This window comes from Gadus macrocephalus, chromosome 15, assembly GCF_031168955.1.
Source record: "Gadus macrocephalus chromosome 15, ASM3116895v1".
NCBI classification, from domain to species: Eukaryota; Metazoa; Chordata; class Actinopteri; order Gadiformes; family Gadidae; genus Gadus; species Gadus macrocephalus.
In genome coordinates, this window is record NC_082396.1 from 22,426,533 (window position 1) to 22,448,914 (window position 22,382).

The 22,382-nt window shown below is 45.5% G+C and overlaps 1 protein-coding gene across 5 annotated transcripts in view; it reads right to left on the reverse strand.

Annotated features, from left to right (window-relative positions):
• cdh11 (cadherin 11, type 2, OB-cadherin (osteoblast)) overlaps positions 1 to 22,382 on the reverse strand; it is a 135,724-nt gene that overhangs the window by 18,351 nt on the left and 94,991 nt on the right. For all 5 annotated transcript variants that reach the window (XM_060073682.1, XM_060073679.1, XM_060073681.1 and 2 more), the window contains 5 exons: positions 19,896 to 20,009; positions 19,087 to 19,226; positions 18,839 to 18,975; positions 7,699 to 7,820; positions 7,407 to 7,524 (listed from right to left, as the gene is read on the reverse strand). In XM_060073682.1, coding sequence (XP_059929665.1) covers positions 7,407 to 7,524; positions 7,699 to 7,820; positions 18,839 to 18,975; positions 19,087 to 19,226; positions 19,896 to 20,009 — 631 coding nt within the window. The remainder of the gene's footprint in view (positions 1 to 7,406; positions 7,525 to 7,698; positions 7,821 to 18,838; positions 18,976 to 19,086; positions 19,227 to 19,895; positions 20,010 to 22,382) is intronic.

Genomic DNA, 22,382 nt, shown 5'->3' on the forward strand with positions numbered 1-22,382 from the left:
GAAATGAAGTGAAGTACGAGAGTCTGTTAGAACCAGGCTACATAGACCCAATGAAGCAGGACCAAACATATAAGCCGTAAATACTATACATAGCCACAAGGGGAGCAAGACCTTATTGGAGGCTGCTCCAGCCACAGATAGCAGCACCTTTTGATATATGAAGAAGCCGAAGCCATTACGGCACCCCGGCCAAGCCCACTAGGCCACGCCCACTTGACGGTCTCTACCTGAGCACGCGAGCCGGAGAGCGTCAGAGATTTTCAGCGACACCCGCGGACAGTCACGGGCCTCTGCCCGTGGCTGAAAGTAGCTAGAGTTACTATCTCTCACACGTGTTCAACACGATTCCTAGACTTTCGTTCCATAGCCAGTTACCATGCCGAAACATGCAGACTTTAACAATAAACTGAGTTAAAAGCAATCCCGGATTTTGAACCTTTCCTTGAAGAACTACGTAAGAAAGAAAACGTTGTCCTTTACTCGGTGCTATTCACTGACAGTAAAAAATAAATAAGTGTTTTGTTAATGTATGGTCTGCTGTTCATAGACTAGCTCCAGCGCTCGTTGCTGCGTTGCTAAATGATAGCAACTCATTCTCCTCTGACCATGCTTTTAATTGGCTTTGACAGCAATTCCTCATTCAACCTCTCACGTCTCACAGGTTTGAAATTATACGGCTGTGGGCCATCATACATGTTATTTGTGGTTCTTGCTGCCTTTTAGACGCCATGGTTCTCGTACTAGGCTCAGGCTACCTTTCACCACGTCTCCCCAACGTGACGTCATTGCCGAATGGCCTTAGAAAACACCCGTTACAACCAAAAATGACCAAAACTGGACTTTAACACTATTTTGAGACATTTATAAATGATATTCAAATTTTGAGTGCTTTATGTACACATTAATCGAAAGTTCCGGTTAACCTGCAACACATTCTTTAAAAGGAGAAGCGAGGAGAACAGAGCAGGGTGCATGTGGAGAACAGGGCTCAGCAGAGGCACGGAGAAGCACTGCTCAGTTTACAGACAACCCGGTATCATGCGATTTCGTGCTCATGCGCACAAACGTTAATCTATTGAAGCGTGTTCCAGAGCACGATAGTCCGACTTTTTGCGTGCTACACAGAACAAAATGTAAACCAATGCATTCTGAATGGGAGTGTTCTCAGACATTTAACGTGCTCCACAAAACGGTACGAGAGAGAGAGAAGGAGAGAGAGAGAGCGAGAGAGAGGCTTCAGAAAGGGTGTGCGCAGATAGTACAGTGCACCCTAGTTATGTTTATGCCAAAACCACAAATGCTATATATATGTATATATATTGCCCATATATATATATAGGCTATATATATAATTAGGCTATGATTATATTATTTAGCGTGTAATGAGACAATCTATAGCCAAATTGTCGAAGATGCCCGTGAATCTCCGGGGATATCAGCATGGGAAATCGGCGCATCAGACCCATGAACCTATAAAGAAAGACGTCATCTCAAGCGGGAGAGATCGTTTGCGGTGCTGGTTTGTGTCACGTAAGTACAGGGCTCTCATGTCTCATGCATTCGGCGTGAGACACACGCAATTCAACCCATGCACACGCTCAAACCTGGTCTCACGGAAATACGTGACACTGTCACGTTATTTAATCTATTGAAACGTGATCAGGGACACGTAGGCCTATTTTCTAAATTTTGTATTTAAATTGGAAGTAGGCTATTTGTCGTGTCAGCACGACTTCCAAACTAAGGTTCTGTCCGGGAGCGTTCTCCCTAATGTCCCTTATGGAGCTCCGTACAGATCATTCATTGTTGAAAGTTGTCTGTGATAACTAACAAATGACAGCTTTTGGCCACCCGTTTCTACTTAAAATTGTCTGTGATAACAAACAATATGACAGCTTTTGGCCACCCGTTTCTACTTTCACCTTTGATACTGAGAAATTGTGACAATACACGGATATATTAAATGCAGGTGCGCTCCTCTGTAGGCAAACCGCGAAGGAAAAAAGGGTAGCTGCTTCATCTGTTCTTTTTAGAATTGTATGTCTTGATGTTTATTTTATCTAGCCATCTATTCTCTTGTTTTTGGCTATGTGAATGAACGTCCGCGTCGATGCCTCGATCGCAAGTCCAGTGTCGCGAGCGGACGTTGCCATGACATCTAGAAATCAAACTGTATTTAATGGGTTGTAGTGAGTGTAACATAATTCACCTACAGTATTTTGTTATGTGTTGTTCTTTCAATTGTGTTAGGCATGTCGTTTACTGTATTGGTGGTTCAGGGATCGCTGTCCCTTTAAGGATTACGAGCGTCTCATGACGTCTGAGCCCATGCGGGATATGTTTACTCTCAGCACGTTTTGATTTCCTGTTTCTCTCTTACTAAATAAACGAGTCACACAACTGTATTCAACGTGCGAAATTGTATCTCTCACTTATTGCAATTTCCACAGGGTTATCATTAATATTGATGTGTAGGGGTTGATTATAACTGTTTAGACCACGATCTGGGGGAACACTCGTATTCTGATTGCAGTGCGTGCATTAACTCCTGATATAGCCCTACAGACACCTGCTAAGTAGTTCCAGTCAGTGTTTAGATTCTCTGCCCGAGCCCGAGCCCAACGCGGGCCGGGTCGGGCCGATATTTCCCACCACTATACTCGGGCCGGGCCTTTGATCGAGCGTTTCATTTTTATTTTACCATTAGTTTATTGGCCTAATCTGAGGAGAAATCTATGCCATCAACATAAATATTATAGGCCTTTATTACACGGGTCTTCTCAATGCCGTGGAACGCTCCGTTCACTTGCATGGGTAGTAGTCCGGTGACTTGTCTACCCCAGCGTCTTCCATTGCTAAGCGACGTCACCGTCTTTGCGGACAAATTATTTCTCTGCTGATCAACACTACGAATGGCCAAAAGACTTGTATCCCCCCCCCCACCCCCCCTTAAATAAATACTATGGCAGAATTATTATTATTATTATTTTTATTATTATTATTCTCATTCAACTTGAACATGTGTTATTACAGTAGAGTGGTGGAGGGATGACGTATGTTGGCCAACCCGGAAGTGAGCGTCGCGTCGCCCTGGATTCCCTCGACAAAAAGCCAACAGGTTTTGCCATTGGATTTTGGATTATTGCAGAAACATTTGCATCTTTGAAGCACCTCCTGAAAAACTGAAAATAAATAAATATATAAAAATAACCGTGCTCCAAAGAACGAAATGTAAACCAATGCATTCTGAATGGGAGTGTTTCTCCGATTTTTCCATGCTACACAGAACGAAATGTAAACCCATGCAAATAAAGACTTCATGGTCATAATAATTTAAATATCATTAATATCCTGAGTGTGTAGGGTTGTATTCTATTTTTTTCAACGGGGCTGCATCCAGTCACTTGACCGTTATGGTTGCTATGATGGTTGCTATCGACCGCCCCCTCTAATCCTTACAAGGCTCTAAAAACCATGCGGCAAAGGAGCTGCCGTCAATTGTGTTGTTTTTGTCGTTAACTAGGGTCCAATGGTTAGAAAATAGGGAGATATTCCAAGGTATTCTTAAAAGGCAGCGTGGATGTTTTTATTTTCTGCAGTTTAGACTTCTACTCTAACCTATTTTGGAAAGCAAAACACCAAGCTAATTGATTTAACGAGGCAGGGTTATTTGAAACAATTTATTAAATAAATATTTGTGAGATGTCATTACTTCTCCTGAGTTTGCTTCCAAAAAACAACACAATTGACGGCAGCTCCTTTGCCGCGTGGTTTTTAGAGCCATGTAAGGATTAGAGGGGGTGGTCGATAGCAACCACCATAGCAACCATAACGGTCAAGTGACTGGATGCAGCCCCGTTGAAAAAAATAGAATACCACCCTACACACTCAGGATATTAATGATATTTAAATTATTATGACCATGAAGTCTTTATTTGCATGGGTTTACATTTCGTTCTGTGTAGCATGGAAAAATCGGAGAAATACTCCCATTCAGAATGCATTGGTTTACATTTCGTTCTTTGGAGCACGGTTATTTTTATATATTTATTTATTTTCAGTTTTTGAGGAGGTGCTTCAAAGATGCAAATGTTTCTGCAATAATCCAAAATCCAATGGCAAAACCCGTTGGCTTTTTGTCGAGGGAATCCAGGGCGACGCTCACTTCCGGGTTGGCCAACATACGTCATCCCTCCACCACTACTGTAAAAACACAGGTTCAAGTTGAATGAGAATAATAATAATAATTCTGCCATAGTATTTATTTAAGGGGGGGGGGGGGGGGGGGGGTACAAGTCTTTTGGCCATTCGTAGTGTTGATCAGCAGAGAAATTATTTGTCCGCAAAGACGGTGACGTCGCTTAGCAACGGAAGACGCTGGGGTAGACAAGTCACCGGACTACTACCCATGCAAGTGAACGGAGCGTTCCACGGCATTGAGAAGACCCGTGTAATAAAGGCCTATAATATTTATGTTGATGGCATAGATTTCTCCTCAGATTAGGCCAATAAACTAATGGTAAAATAAAAATAAAAACGCTTGTGCTGAGAGTAAACAAATCCCGCATGGGCTCAGACGTCATGAGACGCTCGTAATCCTTAAAGGGACAGCGATCCCTGAACCACCAAGACAGTAAACGACATGCCTAACACAATTGAAAGAACAACACATAACAAAATACTGAAGGTGAATTATGTTACACTCACTACAACCCATTAAATACGGTATGATTTCTAGATGTCATGTCAACGTCCGCTTGCGACACTGGACTTGCGATCGAGGCATCGACGCGGACGTTCATTCACATAGCCAAAAACAAGAGAATAGATGGCTAGATAAAATAAACATCAAGACATACAATTCTAAAAAGAACAGATGAAGCAGCTACCCTTTTTTCCTTCGCGGTTTGCCTACAGAGCAGCGCACCTGCATTTAATATATCCGTGTATTGTCACAATTTCTCAGTATCAAAGGTGAAAGTAGAAACGGGTGGCCAAAAGCTGTCATATTGTTAGTTATCACAGACAATTTTAAGTAGAAACGGGTGGTCAAAAGCTGTAATTTGTTAGTTATCACAGACAATTTTCAACAATGAATGATCTGTACGGAGCTCCATAAGGGACATTAGGGAGAACGCTCCTGGACAGAACCTTAGTTTGGAAGTCGTGCTGACACAACAAATAGCCGACTTCCAATTGAAATACAAAATTCAGAAAATAGGCCTACGTGTCCCTGATCACGTTTCAATAGATTAAATAAAGTGACAGTGTCACGTATTTTCGTGAGACCAGGTTCGAGCGTGTGCATGGGTTGAATTGCGTGTGTCTCACGCCGAATGCATGAGACATGAGAGCCCTGTACTTACGTGACACAAACCAGCACCGCAAACGTTCTCTCCCGCTTGAGATTACGTCTTTCTTTATAGGTTCATGGGTCTGATGCGCTGATTTCCCATGCTGATATCCCCGGAGATTCTCGGGCATCTTCGACAATTTGGCTATAGATTGTCCCATTACACGCTAAATAATATGATTATAGCCTAATTATATATATAGCCTATATATATACAGGTCCTTCTCAAAAAATTAGCATATTGTGATGAAGTTCATTCTTTTCCATAATGTAATGATAAAAATTAAACTTTCATATATTTTAGATTCATTGCACACCAACTGAAATATTTCAGGTCTTTTATTGTTTTAATACTGATGATTTTGGCATACAGCTCATGAAAACCCAAAATTCCTATCTCAAAAAATTAGCATATCATGAAAAGGTTCTCTAAACGAGCTATTAACCTAATCATCTGAATCAACGAATTAACTCTAAACACCTGCAAAAGATTCCTGAGGCTTTTAAAAACTCCCAGCCTGGTTCATTACTCAAAACCGCAATCATGGGTAAGACTGCCGACCTGACTGCTGTCCAGAAGGCCATCATTGACACCCTCAAGCAAGAGGGTAAGACACAGAAAGAAATTTCTGAACGAATAGGCTGTTCCCAGAGTGCCGTATCAAGGCACCTCAGTGGGAAGTCTGTGGGAAGGAAAAAGTGTGGCAGAAAACGCTGCACGACGAGAAAAGGTGACCGGACCCTGAGGAAGATTGTGGAGAAGGGCCGATTCCAGACCTTGGGGGACCTGCGGAAGCAGTGGACTGAGTCTGGAGTAGAAACATCCAGAGCCACCGTGCACAGGCGTGTGCAGGACATGGGCTACAGGTGCCGCATTCCCCAGGTCAAGCCACTTTTGAACCAGAAACAGCGGCAGAAGCGCCTGACCTGGGCTACAGAGAAGCAGCACTGGACTTGCTCAGTGGTCCAAAGTACTTTTTTCAGATGAAAGCAAATTTTGCATGTCATTCGGGAATCAAGGTGCCAGAGTCTGGAGGAAGACTGGGGAGAAGGAAATGCCAAAATGCCTGAAGTCCAGTGTCAAGTACCCACAGTCAGTGATGGTCTGGGGTGCCATGTCAGCTGCTGGTGTTGGTCCACTGTGTTTTATCAAGGGCAGGGTCAATGCAGCTAGCTACCAGGAGATTTTGGAGCACTTCATGCTTCCATCTGCTGAAAAGCTTTATGGAGATGAAGATTTCATTTTTCAGCACGACCTGGCACCTGCTCACAGTGCCAAAACCACTGGTAAATGGTTTACTGACCATGGTATTACTGTGCTCAATTGGCCTGCCAACTCTCCTGACCTGAACCCCATAGAGAATCTGTGGGATATTGTGAAGAGAAAGTTGAGAGACGCATGACCCAACACTCTGGATGAGCTTAAGGCCGCTATCGAAGCATCCTGGGCCTCCATAAGACACTTTTCTTTTATTGGTCGGATGAAATATGCCAATTTTTTGAGATAGGAATTTTGGGTTTTCATGAGCTGTATGCCAAAATCATCAGTATTAAAACAATAAAAGACCTGAAATATTTCAGTTGGTGTGCAATGAATCTAAAATATATGAAAGTTTAATTTTTATCATTACATTATGGAAAAGAATGAACTTTATCACAATATGCTAATTTTTTGAGAAGGACCTGTATATAGGCAATATATATAATTAGGCAATATATATATATAGCATTTGTGGTTTTGGCATAAACATAATTAGGGTACACTGTACTATCTGCGCACACCCTTTCTGTAGCCTCTCTCGCTCTCTCTCTCTCTGTCCCTCCCTCTCTCTCTTTCTCTCTCTCTCTCGTACCGTTTTGTGGAGCACGTTAATTGTCTGAGAACACTCCCATTCAGAATGCATTGGTTTACATTTCGTTCTGTGTAGCACGCAAAAAGTCGGACTATCGTGCTCTGGAACACGCTTCAATAGATTGACGTTCGTGCGCATGAGCACGAAATCGCGTGATACCGGGTTGTTACAGAACCATGTTGCATTGCAGCTCCACCTACCTCTGTTGTCTTTCAGGGAGAAGTTGTGATTGTGGGCAATTTCAGGAGCGAGACTGAATGTGAAATGCTGCCTGTGGGCCATCTCGTCTTTGTCCACCGCACTGACTGTCTCTATAACCTGATAACACAAAGACAGCCAAGCACAGGTTAGTTCAAAAGAATGGATGCAACCTTTTTGTAATTAAACATATTTTCACACATATTCATAATTATACGAAAAAGCACTCCTACACACAGACACACACACACACACACACACACACACACACACACAGTGTCAAGATAGACATACTTTTCCTGGTGTGATGGCTTCACACATGAGGATTTCGTTGTTTGTTGCAAATTCTGGAGCGTTGTCATTCACATCTTTCACTCGGATGTTTACACGTACTTTGGTGTCCTGGTGATGACCTCCTGATGACACAAACACACACACACACACACACACCACAGAACATAACATATCAAACAATAATAATACACATAATAATAAATGACACATTAATCAAGTTGTGTTATTGTGTTCCATTGTGGTGCTTGGATAGGAGCGGTAATAAAATAAGATGAAGTTTATTCAGTATTTTCCCTCTGTATTATTAATGTTTGTGTTTCTACAAGATTTTCACATTGGTTTCCATCCATGGAGAGATGAGAAAACATCCAAATGCAAACTGAGTCTAAACGTATCCAACCGAAAACAGTCCACTAGAATTATTTTAATCTGCAAAACAGTCATAAAGACGTCTCAAAAAACAGAAACACGCCTTTGAGGAAGGCAGATAAAGATAGAGAGAGAGTGATAGAGGGGGGAGGGAGAGAGAGAGAGACCTTTTTATTTTCACTTTATCGATTTCGCATCACTTAAAACAAAAACAAAACACACAAAGCAAACAAAAACAAAATTACAAACAAATAAACACACGTAATAATCATTCCTTCACGCCAACCCTTCCCGAGAAAACAAGTTCTCCCTCATCCACCTCGCACAGAGCTGCTCCACAACACCACCTTCTGCTGAAAGTCTCTAGATCTTTAATTTCCCTGTAGAATCTGTAATCTATTAAGATCCTTGACCTCAAACTTCTGGCCAAATACACCTTTAAATCAACAACCAGGTTGCACTCTGTCACGCTCCGATAATGAGACGGACAGGAAGTGAGGCCAGAAGCACAACTCAAGACAGGGGATGCGAAAGTTCAAGTTTACTTCAATTAAGTAGGCAAGAGGTCGGTAACGGGAAGGCAGACAGATAGGCGGGGAGCCGGGGGCGGACGAGTCGACCGTCCGGTGGGGGATCGAAGGTCGACAGGAGATTAGACAGGCGATGGTTCGGCAACGGGTAGGCAGGCAGAGGTTCGACGACAGGTGGGAGGTCACACAGGCAATGGGTCGGTAACAGGTAGGCTGGCAGGTCCTCTGCGATTGGTCGGGCGGGCGAGGATTCGGTAACCGGTAAGCAGACAGGATCGACAGGGACTAGGCATCAGGCGGGAGGTCTGTTAGAGAGAATGGCTGTTCTGACCCCTCTAACCAGTGCCTCCATTCTTCTAGTGCCAATTTCACCGCAAGTAGTTCTCTATTTCCCACGTCATAGTTCCTTTCAGCTGGGGAAAGTTTGCGTGAGAAGATGGCGCACGGATGGACCTTCTGGTCCTTTGCTGACCGTTGCGACAGGACCGCTCCTACTCCCGTGTCGGAGGCATCCACTTCCACTATGAATTGGCGTTCTGGGTCAGGGAAGATGAGAATAGGGGCAGAAGTGAAGCGCGTCTTTAAATCACTGAATGCCTTCTCCGCCTCAGAAGACCACCAGAAAGGAATGCTGGGAGAAGTGAGAGTTGTGAGCGGAGTTGCAACAGAGCTGTAGTTGCGGATGAACGTTTGCGAAACCGAGGAACCGCTGAAGCTCCTTGCGGTTAGAGGGTGTGGGCCACTCCGTGACGGCCCGGGTCTTGGTTGGGTCCATCTGGATATTCCCCGTTCCAACGATGAATCCCAAAAACGACACTTCGGAGACATGGAACTCACATTTTTCGGCTTTTACGAAGAGTTGATTTTCGAGAAGTCTTTGGAGAACCTGACAAACGTTATACCTGCTTGTTCTTTGAAAAGATCAGGATGTCGTCCAAGTAAACAAATACATTGAGTATATCCCGGAGGACGTCATTAACCAGCCCTTGGAAGACCGCGGGGACGTTAGTCAGGCCGAAGGGCATGACCAGATACTCATAATGACCACTAGGGGTGTTAAAGGCTGCCTTCCACTCGTCCCCTTCTCGGATGCGCACAAGGTGGTAAGTGTTCCTGAGGTCGAGCTTCGAAAATATAGTAGCTCCTTGTAAGAGCTTGAAAGCGGAGGAAATAAGGGGAAGAGGATACCGGTTTTTAATGGTGATATTATTGAGTACCCTGTAATCGATGCATGGCCTTAGAGATTTATCCTTCTTAGCCACGAAGAAGAATCCTGCGCCAGCAGGAGAGGAGGACGGTCGGATGAGTCCTGCTGTCAGTGCACCCTGGATGTAGCTCTTCATGGCCTTGTTTTTCTGGGGCTGACAGGGAATAGAGCATCCCCTTAGGAGGCGAAGTGCCTGGGAGTAAGTCTATGCCACAATCATAGGATCGGTGTGGTGGCAGGGAAGTAGCCCGAGTCTCATTGAACACCTCTTTAAAGTCTACGTATTGCTCAGGTACATTGCACAGATCGGGGACATGAAGCGTGGCACTGAGAACTCCACTGGAGAATGGATCCCGTGGACCAGTCAATGTGTGGGTTATGTCTTTTTAACCAAGGGATCCCTAAAATGAGAGGTTGTTGTGGCGAGCGGATGAGGTGGAAGGTGAGTATCTCAGTATGGTTACCTGACAAGGTCATCGAAAGGGGAACAAAAAAAGGAAAGGGAAGGGAAGGATTCGGTAACCGGTAACCGGTAAGCAGACAGGATCGACAGGGACTAGGCATCAGGCGGGAGGTCAGACAAGCGAGAGAACGGCAACAGGCAGGCAGGCATATATGAGATGCACGGAGATAGAGAATGCGGGAAAGATCAGTCAAGACTAGAGACGATCTGGCAGAGACTGGTTGGGGGCAGAGGGTTATTATAGAGGGATCACAGGTGAGGATGGTTGGGTTAATTAGGGAATTGCAGGGTGAATGGGAAACTCAGGAACGGATCATGACACACTCAACCTTTCTCTTGCGGCTTATATCAATAACCATTTTTGATTGCCCAATTATTGCATTTTAAAGTTCACACTTGTGACTGCAGTTTTTCCTATGTTTCAAACCAAAAATAAAAAACAGTTTTGTGAAAGTTTCCCCAAAAGCCATGAAAAGCTTCTCTAAAAAGGTGAACAGAGTGAAAAGTCTGGGTCATTCTAAAAAACAGTGAAAAATGGTTTCCCTCTGCGGACAAAAAGGACAAACGTTAGAAACACTGGGATTTAAAATCGAGATAAAAGAGTTAACAGCCACTATTCCATGTAAATGTCTCCATTGTAAATCAGCAATCTTATTGACCAATGGTGGTTGGTACAGTGCCCTCCACTCAGGCCTCACATCCTCCTTCACACCAAAATGAGCCCTCCAGGGACTGTCTGTTCGACCATTCAATTTTTGTCTTGTTTAAAACCTTTACACAGAGGGAATACGCAACTTTTCCTATAAAATCACTAAAACCAATTTTCTTTGTGTTTAAAAACGTGGCAGTGCAGTCCTTAAAATCAGGGACAATACTGAGGTTTGGGAAAGGATCTTCACCGTCAGGAACTCCAAAACCATTGTAAAATGTCCTTAGAAGTGTTACGCCCTGTCCCGCTACACGGTCCAACACCCCCCTCTAGCGGCGGCAGGGCGTAACGGATTCCTCTTCTCGCAACCCACCTGTCGGCAATCTGCAATCCACGCTTCCCTATTTCAGCCTGGGATCCCCAGTCTGCCGGCGCCAGTTCGTCATACACTTCCAGCAAGTTCGTATCGCCTACCCGCTCTATTGTCCAGTCCTGTTCGTTACTCCGTCCCCCTAGTAATCCTATTCTCCTTCTCTAGTTCTCCCGCTACCGGACCTCCGCCTGCCCGACTACCCGATCCTCGCCGAGCCCCCACCTGCACGATCGTCCTCCCGGCTCCAGACCCCCTCGCCTGCCCGACTGCCCGATCCCCGCCAAGCCCCCACCAGCTCGATCGCTCTCCCGGTTCCTGACCTCCGCCTGCCTGACTACCCGTCCACCGCCTAGCCCGTGTCCACCTGATTGCCAGCCCGTTACCAGACCCCCGCCTGCCTGACTTCCCGAACGCTCAACCAATAAATTCCCTTTGCCTTTACTCTGTCTCCGCCTCCCTGCGTCCTGCACTTGGGTCCCAGTAAACCGTACAGTAACAAGAAGAACACATTGTCGTCTCCAATGGTCCAGTGCTTGTTGGACGAGCCGCATTGATCTCACCCCCATTTGTCCAGCCAAGGCTGCGGCATCCTCCAGGTCTGGTCCGGCCAAATCCACCGCCTGCCCCAAAGTTGGGACCTTTGATTTGCAAAACATTCCTTGGAAACATCCTTAGAAGAACACACTCGTTTCCAGTCAGTTGTCGTCTCCAAAGGTCCAGTGCTTGTTGGACGAGCCGCATTGATCTCACCCCCATTTGTCAAGCCAAGGCAGCGGCATCCTCCCGGTCTGGCCCGGCCAGCTCCACCACCTGCCCCAAAGTTGGGACCTTTGATTTGCAAAACATTCCTTGGAATGTTGGTCCGGAAGTGGCATGCCTTGAGAAACGGGGCCGGGTTGCCACAATTGATGGTCAACCCATTCAAAAGCATTTTCCTGATCTATGGAAATAAGACCAGTCTCTACTCCCAAAGAACCAGAGACTTCCAAAAAATCCCGAATTAACATGACATTGTCAGTGATCAGCCTGCCAGGCACACAATAGGACTGGTCAACGTGGATCACCTCCGCCATCACCTTCCCCAGCCTTGTAGCCAATGCCTTGGACAACAACTTATAGTCTGTGCACAGCAGAGAGACTGGCCTCCATTTTAAGCTGCTGCAAATCACCCTTCTTAGGAAGCAGCGTGATGACGGCCCTCCTGCAGCTCAAAGGTAAACACCCTGAGGCCAGACTGTCTCTGAGGACATCACCAACGTCTCCACCAATGACTGACCAGAAATACTTATACAAATCTGCAGGCAGACCATCAATGCCAGGAGCCTTGCCACTTTTCATACCCAAAACTGCAGCCTGCAGCTCCTCGGCAGTTCGGACTTCCTCAAGGGCTTTGTTGGGCTGGACCTGAGGAAGACCCTCAAAAAAAGGCAGGTCTCTGTCAGAAATATCTCTGTCATTTTTTTTGAACAGCTCCTTATAGAAACCTGCTGCATACATGCATATTCCATCAGGATCAGACACAGTTGCTCTGGTGTCAGTGCGCAAAGAACGGAAGATCTTCCTCTGACCATTCTGGCGCTCAAGGCTGAATAAATAATGTGATGGGGTGTCCATGTGCATTGCATCCATAAAACGGGACCAGACCAGCGCCCCCTGTGCTTTGACGCCCAGCAGACTGCTCAAAGCTGTCTTTTTTGCTGCGAGTCCCTCAATATGGCCTCGATCTCCTGTGGACTCTGCAAGAGATGGCAGATCCAATCTCCAGTTCTCTCATTGACCTAGCTCTGTCCCTTCTAACATTGAGAGTATGCTGTTGACATAGTTGTCTGATCCGGCACTTGCCCACATCCCACCACTGTTGTAAGGAGGTATAATCCCCCTTACTCTTCCTGTACTTAACCCAATTTTTTTTTAAAACCTCTACAAATGTCATATCAGCTAGAAGAGTAGTATTAAAATGCCAAAAAAAACCTTTTTGTTTTTACCATATTGAGTAAAAACTGAGCAATGTACCATACAATGGTCAGTAAAACCAACAGGAATAATAAAACTGCTTCTAAAAATATTGAGGTGGTGCTTAAAACAATAAAACCTATCTAGCCTAGCTAGTGATAAAACATTGTCTTTTGTGTGAGCCCAGGTGTACTGTTTCTGAATACCATGGAAACTTCTCCACACGTCCCTCAACTCACAAGACGCCGTTAGAAGCGTGAGTCGCCTCAGAGAGACAGTATGAGGCTCCAGGTGATCCAGGGGAGTTAAAATCACCTCCTAAAAACAAATACTCATCACTATCACATTGGCTTATTACTTCGCCAAGTGTGTCTAAAAACAATAACTGGTCAGTCCCTTTGGTTGGGGCATAAACATTAATAGAAACCATTTTCACGTCTTCATACTGTGTTTTAACTTTTTAAAGTCGTACTTCCACTACCACCTCCTCGTTCAATGAAACTGGTTTAAAATTATTGGAAAACGAAATGCCAACTCCACCACTATTAAATAAGATATAAGACTTAAAAAGACAAGTGTGCTATGTGTTTCCTGTATGAATAAAATGTCAAGTATCTTATCTTTAAATAATTATTAGAGAGATGCTCTTTTAAAACAGTCATGGTTTTAAAAGGGAAGGGCTGTATTGAAAGAAACACACTTATACAATAAAAAAGAGAAAATTGCTTAATAACTTTCATCATTGGAAGCAATCTCAAATTTCGCTTTTACAATACATTTTTTAAGGCAAAATATTTCCTGATCAGAAAAAAACACTGTCAGAAGATTCCCCAGTGTTCTTTTTCAAGCCAATATGTTTTACGGACTCAATAAAAGCAGTACTTTCCCACTTTTATTCTGTGCCCTTTTGTTTTGTCTAAGAATCTTTTAATGCTTTCAAAAGAATAATCAGTGGGCCTATCTTCTTGTTCTTGGGGTTGAGAATCATTCATCAATTCTGTATCAGACACCTCGGAAGAAGAGCTTATTATTCTTTTTACTTTGGAATTGTTCTTTTCGGCACCTAATTTCTTTCTTTTACATGACACTTTCAAGGAATCCTCTTCCATCCCCTCCTCCTCTTCTTCCTTTAAATAATGTGGGCTAACATGTTGCCCAAGGTCAGACGTTTCCTGCACCTCCTGTGCCACCTCATATCCAACTACACACCCCTTCTGCACGACAACGACGTTGGGCGTCTGTACAACCAATGGCCCAACAAAACCATCCACCACAGCCACCGGGGGAACAATCGTGGCGACTACCGGGGGGCACCACATAAGAGGGGGCCATCGCGGCCGCCAGGGGCACCGCGGAAATCGGGGGGACCACAGCCGCAAGAGCCGCCAGTGGCACCGAAGCAACCGGGAGTACCGCGACTGTGGCGGGCACCGGGAGCACCGTGACAACGGCCCGCGACGGGGGCACCGCGCCGGTGCAGCAGAAGCCTGCCGGCGCCACCGGATCAGCGGTAGCCGCCGGAGGGACCGCGCCAGCGGTAGCGTCAGCAGCAGGCCCCGGGGCCACCGCTAGGCCTGTCGCGATATGCAATAAATCAATTGTGCGATACATTTTTGCCAGCCGCAATAATTTCCAATAATTTCTACTCTTTTTTTTAAATCATTGCTTTATTGGCCTAATCTGAGAAGAAATCAATGCCATAAACAGAAATATTATAGGCCTTTATTACACGGGTCTTCTCAATGCCGTGGAACGCTCCGTTCACTTGTATAGATAGTAGTCTGGTAACTTGTCAACCCCAGCGTCTTCGGTTGCTAAGCAACGTCAACGTCTTTGGCAGACTATTTCTCTGCTGATCAACACTAAGAATGCTGCTAATGAATAAATTGTAAAAAGACACACCATGTGAAGTTATTTTTTCGTTTTGGCAAGTAGCCGTGTAATAAGCGGGATAATGTATAGAACGTCGCCTGTCATTATCGAAAATAAGCCCCTTCAGGGCGTAGCAAGACACCTCCGCTGCACGTCGGTCGCCTGTTCGCCCTGTCGGGGCTTATTTTCCCGATAATGACCGGCGTTCTATGCATTATATATATATATATTATATATATTTAGCAGGGTATGCCTAAGGCCCCGTTTACACGAAGGGAAAACGCAGATATTTCCACGCGGTTTGGCCTCTCATTTACACGAAAACGCTGTTTTCGTCACAGAAAACGATCATTTCTAAAAACTCCGGCCAAAGTGGAGATTTCTGAAAACGCCGGTTATGTGTTGTCGTGTCAACGGGGGGAAACAGAGTTTTAGGTTCTGAAGCGTCACATTATGCGCCAGGAAATGCTTAACGTCATATGAGCGCCCTATGTTTACAGTTTGTTTGTTACAGGAAGACGCTCGTGTTATTCGTTGTTGTTGATTCTGCGGATTCTGATTGGCTTGCATGGCTTTAATTGCGCTCGACGGCGTATTTATGCGTTTTGATGTAAACCACAACTTTTTTGAAAACAATGTTGTGTGCACAATGTTATTTTGGAAAACTGAGGGGGGGAAATATTCGTTTCTATAAATACCCTGCTACGTATAAACGTGGCCTAAGTAACAAATGTCGGGTTGAAATCGGGCTCCGGCTCATAATTACAGGGCACAACGCGTAAACCCCCTCGTCAAGTGACAGTCACTTGTTGCATGGTCTGTATGGGAGCGGAGCCCTGGCGTTACACGTGTTTATTATTTTTTGAAGCGCAATCCTTTACATCCTTTTTATTTAGTGTTTCAATTTTATTTATTGTTTTTGGTGGTGTTTGGTTTTTATTCAAGAGCATTTTTTTTTTTATAATAGATTGTTTTTGGTTGTTTTGTTAATTTATTCTGGATATTTTAAATGTCTTCCAGACGTCCAGTTCCAGTGAGTTTTAAAAATAAAAGTTTATCGATCTTCGAAAGGGTGTACTTATTATATTAGTTGAAAAACGGCAATATTATCGCTTATCGCAATAATTTCTGGGGCAATTAATCGGCCAGAAAAATTTGTTATCGTGCCAGGCCTAGCCACCGCGTCAGCAGCAGCAGCAGCGGTAGCCACCGAAGGGACCCCGTCAGCGGCAGACGCCGGGGGAACCCCCGCACAACCGCTCAATGATGCACAAAAAAAGGCTAAATGCCCCTCCTGTTGTCCGAAGTGTGAAAGACTGTAATCAGAATTTTCTACCTTGAATTTCAAGACTAGATTTAGATCGGCTTCAATATTTTTTAAGACCACAAAAACATATTGTGGGCCAGCCGCGTCCACCCGGGCACCACAGCGACGGCAGCAGTGCTTGGCCGGACCAGACTGGTCCTGGCAATCCTCCTCCGTGTACAGCTGCAGGCTGGGTTGGTCGGAAATTTCCGGCTCTGCCCGTTCCGCCACGTAGAGGACCACATCGAGGGTCGGGGGCAGGATGAGGCGGACGTGCTGCCCCAGCCGCGGCGGGGAAAGTCCCTGAAGGAATGCATGAAGGGCCAGCTCATCCCTAGCCGCAGCAGCGAAGTCGCTGCGTAGGTGTGTGTGTGCAAGCGTTCCCCCTCCCGGCGGCGGCAGCTGGTTACCAGCTCCCGGCTGTGGTTCACGACTACGGACTGCCTTTATTAACGAACACCAAACATAACAGAAACACACAACACACACAACACTCTCACTAATGGTCGCGATCACACAACAATCAAACTACACACAATTAACACACAACCAATAAAGACCCTAAACCCGTTATCCCCACTTATCCAAACAACTACCAAAAGGACGACAAAGCCCCTTTGGTCAACATGCAACCTGGATACCCAGAATCCCCTGTACGACCCCGTAGGAGTCGCCACGATATCTTCTGTAGGTAAAACACGCTTTACACTGGGGGATTTTCCCCCAAGTCCAGACACCAGGTGTCCGTACCGGCCCAGTTCTCTCCCCAACGCCTCGTTGCTTACGTACGGAGGAACATGCGAAATTATCACCCTTCTTGCTGGGCTTGCAAGCGGCAGAACTTGAGTAAATAAATCACAAATTACTACTCCGCTCTCCACGACACTATTAACCTTATCCACACTATCTAGAAAATTGACCACTGCACTATTCATTCGCGAGGCAAACTTAACTGAGTTACACCCCACTTTCTCCCCAATCGCCAAGCAGCACTCCTCTACGGACACCTGAGCAGCGGGGGAGAGCTTTACGCCATGCTGCCGTGAAAGCTTCTCCCCAACCGCCTCCGAACTCGTACCTGCGGGCATTATGCCCTGCCAGGCCGGTAGCGACGTTAACGTTAACAAAGTTACACGAACAATCCAAACAAGTTTGACAAACATAAATTAACCGACCAAACTAGAGAGGTCATTAATAAACAAAACAAACATACAAAAACAAACAAATAGACAATAATAAAGAGAGAGAGAGAGAGAGAGACAGAGGGGGGAGAAATTTAGGAGAGGGGGGAGAGAGAGAGAGGGGAAAGAGAGAAATAGGACGGGAGAGAGAGGGAGAAAGGGGGGCGAGAGAGAGAGAAGGGGGTGAGAGAGAAAGAGAGATATAAAGAGAGAGAGGGGGGAGCGAAAGAGAGAGAGAGGGAGACAGAGAGAGAATCTCATACATATCAAAGATGATTAACTGAGAGATAAACAGCAGCAAATATAAAGTGAGAGACTAAGGAAGAAGAGCAGATGGAGACATTTTTACATACAAAGCAGAGGCCCTACACCAGAATATGAAATAAAGAGAGGAGAGAAGTATAACTCAGCTCTCTCTCTCTCTCTTCATAACTCATAACCACCAAACTTCCAATTGCACAACCAAACTCTGTGTGCTGCTGCCTCACATTCTCTGGTTCCCATTCCAGCGAGCCTCCTCTATCCTGTTATTATGCACCCCTTGATTTCTGCTTCCTGGGGCCTCCCGGCGGTTAGTGTTGCCTGAAATGGTCTTAGTTTGTGGGGCTGCGAGCCCATAACCATCTGGCCGTCTGGCGTCAAGCTCGCCACAAGGAAACCACAGCCCTGCTGGGCTGGTTGTTGAGCAGCGACCACAAAATACCAGGGAGGGGCCCAGTGGCTGTAGCGGGGGCCTCTAGCGGGGCCCGCTGGCTCTAGAGAGGGCATCTAGCGGGGCCCGGTGGCTCACTCTAGAGAGGGCCGCAAGCGGGGTCCACCTTATGTATTATTTCTGCTTCTGGGTTACTGTTGGACACTTGGACACTGGTGAAATCTATCCAATGCACTAAGAACCTTTTTTGACGTGTGAGTAAGCAACCAAACCAATAAACTACTGGACTCACTACAGCCTTCAGCTTTAGACTGGAACGTGTTTACTGTACCAAATCCAATGAGCAACGAGGAAGCAACAACCCTGAATATGTTAACCTGACGGTCACAGCGAAAAATACAAAGTCAACTATATAGTTGAAAAGATTGCAAATGCTTCATCTTTATGTCGAGTGAAAGATGTCTGGATGTGAGCAAATGTATCATTGTGCATGCATTAACTATTATGACGTGTGTGTGTGTGCTGGCTTGCGTGGGTGTGTTTGCGTGTGTGCGCCTGTGTGTGTGTATGCTGGTGTGTTTGCACCTATTTCGGCGGCTGCCACTGAGATGTTGTGCCAGGCCTGTGCCTCTCTGTCCAGAGGTCTGGTGGTGGTAATCATGCCGTCCTCGGAGTTGACACTGAAAAACTGTTCCACGTCTGTATAGCGAGGAATCATGTACCTAGGAGGGAAACATGGAGGTTCAGAACCAGCAGCATGTCTAGGAAAGCTAGTTCCTTCTGAGCTCCCCTTATAGCTCTTGATGAGAACGATCTTCACCAGTGAGTGTTACCTGACAGGGTTGTTAGCTACGTCCGTGTCCTTGGCATGCACCCTCCCCACCTGGGTCCCCGACGGTGCGTTCTCCTCCACCTCAAAGTTATAGCTGGGGGCTACGAATACTGGGGGCTCATCGGCATCCTCCACCATGATCTACAGAGGGAGAGAGAATACAGAGAGATGGTCAAATAGTTGAGAGAGAGAGAGAGAGAGAGAGAGGGGGGGGAACAGTTGAAGGGAGACACAGAGTGAGAGAGAGAATATATAGAGGTGGAGGAACAGAGGAAGGGAGATACAGACAGAGAGAAAGAATACAGAGAGGTGGAGGTGGTTGAACAGGGGAAGGGAGATACAGAGAGTGAGAGAGAATACAGAGAGATAGAGGTGGAGGAGCAGTTGGCGGGATATACAGAGAGAGAGAGGGAATACAGAGAGACAGAGAGAATACAGAGAGGTGGAGGTGGCAGAACAGGGCAGACACAGGGAGTGGAGGATGAAAGATATACAGAGAGAGCGAGAATACAGAGAGGTGGAGGAACAGGGCAGACACAGGGAGTGCAGGATGAGGTGAGAGACATAAAGGGAAACACAGAGCATGTGCAGAAGGAGGGGGGCAGAGATGGAGGAAGAGGAGAAGTAGGCAGACAGGAAAGCTGTGTTATTGTAGCTCCTCTGCTTTTAAGGCACTCAAAGGCACAAAGATGCATAAAAAAACACACAAATAAAAAACGCGCGCACAGAGGCACAAACCACAGGCACGCACATGAACACTCACTCACACACACTGACACACACACACAACCATACAGGAATACACATTACCTTGACTGTGGCCTCATCCCTATAGGGGCCCCAAGCGGTGAATCGAGGGTCAACATGAGGGTTGGACCCCTCTATCCTCAACATGTAGGTCCGCTTGGTCTCATAGTCCACCATCTGGTGGAAGAGAGAGAGAGAGAGAGAGAGAGAGAGAGAGAGAGAGAGAGAGAGAGAGAGAGAGAGAGAGAGAGAGAGAGAGAGAGAGAGAGAGAGAGAGAGAGAGAGAGAGAGAGAGAGAGAGATTAATTCATTCATTGTTTTTTATCCAATATACACAGACAGAGCAATATGATAATGAAATTCCAAACAGAGATTCACATTATGCTGCGTCATGACTTAGCGAATGGTTTAGACGATAAAATAATATGTTTTCTTTATTTTGATATGGACTGTGGTTCAGTTTGAACAGAAATGCTGTGGGCATTGCAGTTCATTGGTCGCTGGCTAGGGGGAGCTCTTCCTGCATGTAAAACGCAAACTGCAGCAATTCAAACTGTTTATAGTCTATACTAACCACTGCAGCTAAAAATAGCAATAAAAGCAGGACTTCAAAATCGTGCGGCATATCTTCCATTGATCCATACACGCTAGATACTAATCAGTTGTTCAGGGATAAGACATAGGTATTATCTCTTGGGACCATGGCATTTATTTGAGCACATTTTGTATGTTCCTATTGTTGCATATTCTATTGATATCAGCCATGAAAGATACAAATATCTGTATCCTAGAATCTCAGTACTGAGTGACACCCAGCCAAACTCAGGTTCCCCTCTGGGATTAATCAGATACTAATCAAATACCACAAGGTATTACTTATCCTATACTACTACAGCTTATTAATTTTATCCTATCTATAACTACCCCTTTATTTTTCCAATCTTTCCCAGGTTTAAAAGGAAGTTGAAACCCATGTAGTCTGGCTCATCTCCCCCAGGTCCGATATAAGATGATAGGTAAGCTGTTTAAAAGCTGCAGGATTTGGGACACAGAATTAAATGAATTATATGTTGTGTGGAACTTCAAAGAGTGAATACACACCGAGCTGGGTCAAGGGACCTTCTAGAGTATCGGTGGTCTTCAAAATGGTTGGCTTATGTAGTCATGCGTGGCATGTGGAGCCAGTGTGTTTTCTTCTCACAGCCATAATGGCTTCCCTCTTTCATTGTGGGAGTCAGATGTCACGATAGAGGCATGAAATGTGCAGCAACAGTTCCAATACAAATGTTTCCTGTTTCCCATTTCTGATCTCTCTCTCTCTCTCTCTCTCTCTCTCTCTCTCTCTCTCTCTCTCTCTCTCTCTCTCTCTCTCCTCACCCTCTCTCTCCCTCCTCCCCCCTCTATCTGTTTCTCTCTCTCCTCCCCCCTCTCTCTTTCTCTGTCTATCCCTGTCCATCTCTCTCCTCAGCCCCCCTCTATTCCTTCATCAGTCTCTCTCCAACCTGTTCCTCCACCCCTATAGTTCTACGTCTCACATTTCAAACCCTACAATCCAACCGCTCCCCCCTCCCTCTATTTCCAATCTATCCCCCTTCTCCATCTCCTTGTAATCAGAAGCAGATAATGGTATTCACTATACCGTCCTCTTCCACTACAACAACCCCACTCCCATCTCACACAGACACACACATACGCACGCACAAACACACACAGACATCCACCCACACCTACACACGCACACACACAGCAGCAGCACTTGAAATACAGCTTAAAATTCTGTAGACTGCTATCGTCAGATTAAAGTTGAAAGAGAATAGATGATTAAAGCGCATCCCTGTGCTGTCTGTGTGTGTGTGCATGTGCCTGTGTATTTGTGTTTGTTTGTATGTGTGGGTGAGTGAGTGTGTGTGTCACTGTGAGTTTGTGTGGTGGTTGGTTGTGCATGCGTGTGCATGTGTACGTATAGGCTGTAATTTTGCAGGGTGTGCCTTGAGGGGCCAAAGCTATTGATTTCCCATGAGAAGCATCGACACATGATTATCAAGCATGCACACACGCACGCATACAGAACTCACACACACACACACACACACACACACACACACACACACACACAGACACACAGACACACACAGGTACTTCTTAGTGCTAATCAAGGAGATATTTTCACATAAGAGGAGCGAAAAGTGAATCTTTTCTTACACTCCAACTCACACACACATAAAACACACACACATACACAGACATACATACATAAACACAAGCAGGGATGTATGCACAAGCATACACACTCTCCGGCGTGGGTGTGTCTTTGTGTTGCTAATGCTTTCATATTGGCCCATGACCTTATTGCATTAACAGTAAGATGTCCTCATCTCCCTTTCTGGGCTTTGAAACAAGAGCTGCTCTCTCCGTCACTGACCTACGCGTAAACACAACACATATAGAGCACGCACACACAAGCATACACTCATCAACACACAATGGCCCAGTTGAGTCTAGTCAGTTGGTCTCATTAGTTTGATAGTCTGCCCTGTTTCAGTCATCAAC